This window comes from Piliocolobus tephrosceles, chromosome 14, assembly GCF_002776525.5.
Source record: "Piliocolobus tephrosceles isolate RC106 chromosome 14, ASM277652v3, whole genome shotgun sequence".
In the NCBI taxonomy this organism is placed as follows: Eukaryota; Metazoa; Chordata; class Mammalia; order Primates; family Cercopithecidae; genus Piliocolobus; species Piliocolobus tephrosceles.
In genome coordinates this window covers 34526211-34533921 of record NC_045447.1, presented here as the reverse complement: position 1 = coordinate 34533921, position 7711 = coordinate 34526211, and the positions used below count along the sequence as shown (strand labels likewise).

The window sequence follows — 7711 nt, the reverse complement described above, 5'->3', positions numbered from 1 at the left end:
CACCATAGACACACCAGTTGCATTTCTATTTGCCAATAAAAATAAATTGAAAAATATATACATTTGAAAAATACCACATATTTTAAAACATAAAATAACGGAAAATTAACTTTTTTTTTTTTTAAGACAGAGTCTCACTCCGTCGCCTAGGCTAGAGTGCAGTGGTGCCATCTTGGCTCACTCCAAACTGTCTCTTGGGTTCAAGCCATTCTCCTGCCTCAGACTCCCGAATAGCAGGGATTACAGGAGCATGCCACCACACCCAGTTAATTTTTGTATTTTTAGTGGAAATGGGATCTCACCATGTTGGCCAGGCTGGACTGGAACTCCTGACCTCAAATGATCCACCCGCCTCAATCTCAAAGTGCTGGGATTACAGGCTTGAGCCACCGCCCTTGGCATATCTGTAAAGCTTTTATACTGAAAGATACAGAACATTGCAGACAGAATTTAAAGACCTATAGAAACGAGAGATACATTGTTCGTGAATCAGAGGAATCAATATTATTAAGATATCAATTCTCCCAAGATTGATCTACAGATTACTGCCATACCACTCAAAATCTAGGAAGAGGTTTTAGAGAAACTGACAATTCTAAAGCTGATAGGAAAAGAAAAGGACCTAGTATACTCAAAACAACATTGAAAAAGAAGAATAAAGTTAGAGGATTTATACTACTTCATTATAAACTTGTTATAAACCTATAATGATCTAGCTACTGTGGAACTGGCATAAAGAAAAACAAATAGATCAGTAGAACAGAATAAAAGAATTCAGAAAGAAATCCATGCAATACATAGTCAGTTGATTTTCCTTTTCTTTTTTTAATTTTTATTTTACTTTAAGCTCCAGGATACATGTGCAAAATGCGCAGGTTTGTTACATAGGTATACATGTGCCATGGTGGTTTGCTGCACCCATCAACCCGTTATCTAGGTTTTAAGCCCTGCATGCATTAGGTATTTATCCTAATGCTCTCCCTCCCCTTGCCTCCCACCCCTCAACAGGCCCCAGTGTGTGATGCTCCCCTCTCTGTGTCCATCTGTTCTCATTGCTCAACTCCCACTTATGAGTGAGAACATGCAGTGTTTGGTTTTCTGTTCCTGTGTTAGTTTGCTGAGAATGATAGTTTCCAGCTTCAACCATGTCCCTGCAAAGGACATAAGCTCACTCTTTTATTATGGCTGCATAGTATTCCATGGTGTATCTGTGCCACATTTTCCTTATCCAGGCTATCATTGATAGGCATTTGGGTTGGTTCCAAGTCTTTGCTATTGTAAATAGTGCTGCAATAAACATACGTGTGCATGTGTCTTTATAGAATAATTTATAATCAGAGAGAAAAAATTCTATGGAGTTTCAGTATTTCTTCTTTTCAGCATTTTCTGAAGTATCTCCAAAGCAGAAATGTAGTCTGTTGCTGCATAAATAGTGGGGGATAAGGTTGGCAACCTTCCTGAGACTTACTCATTGCCTCCATAGATCTTTTTGTGGCTAGCCCTAAAATAATGTACTGTTTTTTGTTTGTTTGTTTGTTTTTGAGATGGAGTCTAGCTCTGTCGTCAGGCTGGAGGGCAGTGGCATGATCTCAGCTCACTGCAACCTCCGCCTCCCAGGTTCAAGTGATTCTTCTTTCTTCTGCCTCACCCTCCCTAGTAGCTGGGACTACAGGTGTACACCACCATGCCCAGCTAATTTTTGTATTTTTAGTAGAGATGGGGTTTCACCATTTTGGCCAGGATGGTCTCAATTTCTTGACCTCATGATCCGCCTGCCCTGGCCTCCCAAAGTGCTGGGATTACAGGCATGAGCCACTACACTACACCCAGCCAATAATGTACTCTTCTAACCCTTCCCCCAAACACAATCAAGTCAACCTAAATGATTCACTTTGAGCTTCACAAGCTTTAGTCTATAGGAACTGGACAGGTAAGTTAGAAGGAGTATCAGATAAACAAATTCAGAGGAAAAGTGGATTCTGGGGCCAGATGTTAGTCCATTTCTTTTCTCTCTTTTGCTTCAACCATTTGTATTGCAGTTGCAGCAAATATTGTCTAAATGAGAAAAGCAAAGGAAGGGCATTGGCATAGTCAAAGAGGGAAATAATGAAAAGGGAGAATAAATACAAGGAAAAAAGATGATTCAAGAAGCAAGTCAAAAACCAAAGAATGGAGAAAAATCTAATATTTATTAATTACCTACTATACATCAATTTCAGTCTTAGTTGCTTTACATGAAATATCTTTATTCCTCAGAACAACTTTGATAAAGAAATACTGTCATTGCTCTTTTATAAATAATCTGAATCTCAATGAGGATCATCAACTTGCTCTAGGCAACAAAAATGAAGTGGTGAAATGAAAAGTGTTTATTGCACAAAGTCCCTAGTCTTTCCTGTGCACCAAGCTTTCCTATAGGTAAAGAAGGGAACCATACGCATGATTCCAAGGTGATGAAAGTTATATCTCTGTTGGAGTGAGTACATGAAAGACCTAAAAGATGCATTCTGATGGCAAATACTAACTAGCGAAGAGATTTTTTTTTTACTGTGCTTTGAAATATCTTGGCAATCATTCAAATTTATGACCTTCTCTGAGAATGCAGAGTATTTGATGTGATGTAAAACAATTCAGTAATGGTCATGATTACAATCTGCTACTAAGAAACAAGTTATACAATCACAATTGTACAATGATGACACTGACAGTATGCCTTCCCCGCACCACCATACACTGTTAACCATTCATCTCTCACTTGGAAAACAAACAAGTTGTGAACAGAGATTATAAAGCATCACTCAGATAGAAGCTTCAATGGATTTCTGAAGGGTAAAGATGCCTTTATAGGGTGAAGCTTATTTCCCAAAAGAAAAAGTGTTTCTGAAAGCAAATGGACCTTTATGTGCTATGAGAAATATCTGCCCTCAATGGCCTTCTCTTTAAGCCATGTTGAGTAGTAGAAAAGTTACAGGTCTCATATCAAGTACAACTTGATCTCATTCATATTATAAAACTCTCCTACAATCTGAAGGAGAAACTACCAACATTATGCATTATTTTTAACTTCATTTAAATTAACGAGTCTCACTTCATAGCACTCTTGGGAGAAGAGTAAAGTTCCCCTTCCCAAAGACAGTGTAGGTAGGAAACATGTTTACGTATTGTTTGAATAACCCTACAATTAGGCAAGACAAGCTACTGACTATAATTGGATTTATGGGACACTGTCCCTGGAGTTTTAGAATTTGTAATACTGTACAAATAGATGTTTAACTTTAATTTCCTGCATGAATTGGAGACTTTTCAAAAGCAACAAATAGCTCAAATTGCCCTACACTGCCAATGGCTGGTTCTTTGGAGGATGTTACTACAGCACAAACATCAGGACAACTGAAGCAAGATGAAAAAAATATTTGCCATGTGTCTCCCAGCATGAGACACATGTCACCATTTTCCTGGGTTTAAGAAAGCAACTCTGGGCTTGTGTCTAAGTGTTCAGTCTCTGTTAATTTATGGCTGCAGAAACCTATACCTTTTTTTGCCTTTGTTCACTGAGACTTCCAAATTATTTTGGATATATCTCTAGGAATGGCAGAAGAAACTGTGAACCTGGAAATCCTAACAGTTCCTAAGTAAGAAGATTATTACCAAATCAGAGGAAGAAAATCATGCCAATGGTACAGAGGTAAATAGATCAGTTAAAATGTGGTTTTGGAAAAAGAAAGAATGCAAAATGTTGTTTCTTTTCTCATTCTTTTGTGATGCTGATTAAATACGCCATCCTCCTACTCTCACATTGCCAGAAGAAAATCTTACAGCAAAAGTAATATTTTAAGGATGTATCTGTTGACTTTCTGCTTAAATTTTTCTTATTAGTGACACATTTCTTCAAACAAATATTACTATCGCTAACCTAGAGAACCATTTAAGAACAGACCACAAGTTCATATAAATAAAACATGCCAGATATGTGAAGGAGGGGGTTACGTTTTATATATGTGTGACATTAATCCTTCTATGCATATGTACAGATGAACATATAAAAAATGTTCCCGGGAAACTGGACATCTGTAAAAGTATTTTTCTTCCTGGGCTTTTCTCAGTACCCTAAAGTTCAGGTCATCATATTTGTGGTGTGCTTGCTGATGTGCCTCATCACCTTACTGGGCAACGTTATTCTGATCTCCATCACCATCCTAGATTCCCACCTGCACACCCCTATGTACCTATTCCTCAGCAATCTCTCCTTTCTGGACATCTGGTATACCTCTTCTGCGCTCACTCCAATGCTGGCAAACTTTGTTTCAGGGAGAAACACGATTTCATTCTCAGGATGTGCCGCTCAGATGTACCTCTCCCTTGCCATGGGCTCCACTGAGTGTGTACTCCTGTCCATGATGGCATATGACCGGTATGTGGCCATCTGCAACCCCCTGAGATACCCTGTCATCATGAATAGGAGAACCTGTGTGCAGATTGCAGCTGGCTCCTGGATGACAGGCTGTCTCACTGCCCTGGTGGAAACGATGTCTGTGCTGCCACTGTCTCTCTGTGGTAATAGTATCATCAATCATTTCACTTGTGAAATTCTGGCTGTATTGAAATTGGTTTGTGTGGACACCTCCCTGGTGCAGTTAATCATGCTGGTGATCAGTGTACTTCTTCTCCCCATGCCAATGCTACTCATTTGTATCTCTTACGCATTTATCCTCACCAGTATCCTGAGAATCAGCTCAGTGGAAGGCCGAAGTAAAGCCTTTTCAACGTGCACAGCCCACCTGATGGTGGTAGTTTTGTTCTATGGTACAGCTCTCTCCATGTACCTGAAGCCCTCTGCTGTAGATTCACAGGAAATAGATAAATTTATGGCTTTGGTGTATGCTGGACTAACCCCCATGTTGAATCCTATCATCTATAGTCTACGGAACAAAGAGGTGAAAGTGGCCTTGAAAAAATTGCTAATTAGAAATCCTTTTAATACCGCCTGCATTTCCATCCTCAAATAACAATCATGCTCATATAGAAAATCAACATTATCCAGAAAACTGCACAATAGTTTACTTAAACCAACCCTGGAAAATACTTACTTTCAACGGAAGTTTACTATTATGTCCTCTATACTGATTTGTCTTACAAGTAAAACTTTTCATATTAACAAATCGTTTATGAAGAATAAATTATGTTTCCAGGAAAGCAATTAGCATTTATTGAATACTAGTATAACATTAAAATTAGATAATTGCCTACTGTTCCATATTTACTTTCTGTAGCATCTCAGTGTCCAGCTGTGACATAAGCATAACAATACACCAAAACTGTACAATTGTGAGCCTAGTAAATTTTGAAATAATTTACTCCAGATGATTCATAATTTCCCCTCAATTTAAAAAGAAATCTATATTTTTTAATTAGTGCGGATACAACTCAAAGTATACACACATGCACACACACACCCCTAATAATTTGTAAAACCAAAACAGCATCAATTTTGGAACTCTTCCTAGTTTCCAACATGTTAGAGTGGAAAAAACATGGCTTTAGATGTAATGAAATATGAGTGATTTTGTTTTGTTTCGTTTTGTTTTTGAGACGGAGTCTCACTCTGTTGCCCAGATTGGAGAGCAGTGGCGCGATCTCGGCTCACTGCAAGCTCCACCTCCCGGGTTGACGCCATTTTCCTGCCTCAGCCTCCTGAGTAGCTAGGACTACAGGCGCCCACCACCATGCCCGGCTAATTTTTGCATTTTTAGTACAGACAGGGTTTCACCTTGCTAGCCAGGATGGTCTCGATCTCCTGATCTCGTGATCCTCCCACCTCGGCCTCCCAAAAGTGCTGGGATTACAGGCGTGAGCCGCCACACCGGCCGAGTGGTTTTGTTTATTTGGAATGTATATGTGGGGGATGACTAAATATCTGTGTGTGCACAAATATATAACAAAGGTTGCACTATTGTAATCCTATGTATGAGGTGGAATAGAGGTCCAATTGGCAGATCCTAAAGTATCTGTGGATATAAGATTGGAATATACTTATATTGTACTTTGTTGTCTCAGTGAATTCATCAACATATACCTATCATGTTATTATTTTTCTTAAAGCGTGCTGAATTGACCAATTAATTAAAGGTGAGGAGTAAAATTGCATTGCAGGATAAATAATATATTAATGCACACACATATTATAGAAACAGATTCATAAATATATCTAATATATGTGAGCAAAATTACATACATTATAATTTTACCAATGTTACATATTGATGTACTTTTTCTTGTCTTTTCCACCCTCTCTGGATCTATAGAATATTGAGGCCAATGTGCACACATTAGTTCTTTATCAGAGAAGGTTCCTTGAATTTATGTGGGTGACGGCTTCATCCTAGGGAGAAGGTACCTCTGGCTGCATACATATAACCTTCCTATTCCTTAGGTTTAGAGAACATGATGCAATTACAGATGGTTATTACGAGAGGTTCCAACCTGAGCAAGACAGAGCTTGCAAGAAATTACCCAGTTGTAGATGAATGGATTAGGAATGAAACTATGTAGAAGGAAAGAATTCAATGAGTAGGAACTGTGCTGGCGATCTTAATCCAAGTGCTGTTAGCACACATCAGAACACTTTTCTTACTCAAGTATCAGATTCCCAGTTCTAGTAATTCAGAATCTCTACAAAGGTAGGTACTGGAAATTTTTATTAAAAATCAAAGCTATACAGCTATTTTTATTTCCATCCTTAAACATTTCAGGATCAGGCAGTAGTGATTACAGCATGATGCTGTTACATGGCTGAAGAGGAGGAAGGGATGTTAAAACTATTAACCACTCAGTTTCTATACCAATTTTAGAAAAAGAAAAAAACTAATTCCGGGTAATCACAAACATTGAGCACACAATAATTCATCTTATTTGTTTATGGGGTAGAAAAAAAATCCTATAAAAATTGTATTGAATTTAAAGTTTTTTGTTACATCAGCTCCAGTGGGCATGTGTTAGGTACATGATATCTTCTTCAACGTCTTTATTTATCAGTGTTTTTAAGGGATGCAATGAACTAAATTAGAAATTGCAGTGTAGGACAAGCCAACAAGCTGTCCAGAAGCAAAACAACGAAATGGCCTTATCTACCTGGTTGGACCCCCACAAGACTAGAAATAGTCCTCAGATTTCAGGTACTTCTGCAAGAGTCATCTTGTCCAAACAAAGCCAAGATGGAGTTAACTTCTACATAACCCAAGTATGTTTTCGTTGCTCTCCTCCCAAGGATGGAACTATACACGTAATCCTGAACTGTGTCCTGATTGCATCTTCACTATTCCATGATGAGCAGCCCCACCACTACAACATTTTAAAAATATTATCATTGATTGATAAATAATAATTGTATACATTTATGGGATACAATGTGATATTTTTCTCTATGTACACAGAGTGGGATGATTTATTATTTTTATTTTTTTGTTTCAAATTTTATCTTGGATTCAAGTAGTACATATACAGGTTACACAGGTATATTGCATGATTTTGAGGTTTGGGATACAAATGATCCTGTCATCCAGACTATGAGCATAGTACCCAACAGTTAGTTTTTCATCCCTTGCATCCATACCTTACCCCTGTACTATCCCCCATGTCTATGGTTGCCATAAGTACCCAATTATTAGTTCTCGCTTACAAGTGAGAACATGTGGTACTATGTTTTCTGTTCCTG

General features: G+C 38.2%; 1 protein-coding gene across 1 annotated transcript; it reads left to right on the top strand.

Moving 5' to 3' along the window:
• Positions 1 to 3967: 3967 nt before the first annotated feature.
• On the top strand, positions 3968 to 5044 carry LOC111535331 (olfactory receptor 13F1). Its single transcript, XM_023201684.2, has one exon. It carries the CDS (start codon positions 4047 to 4049, stop codon positions 5004 to 5006), a length of 960 nt encoding a protein of 319 aa, XP_023057452.1. The 5' UTR covers positions 3968 to 4046; the 3' UTR covers positions 5007 to 5044.
• Positions 5045 to 7711: the final 2667 nt, after the last annotated feature.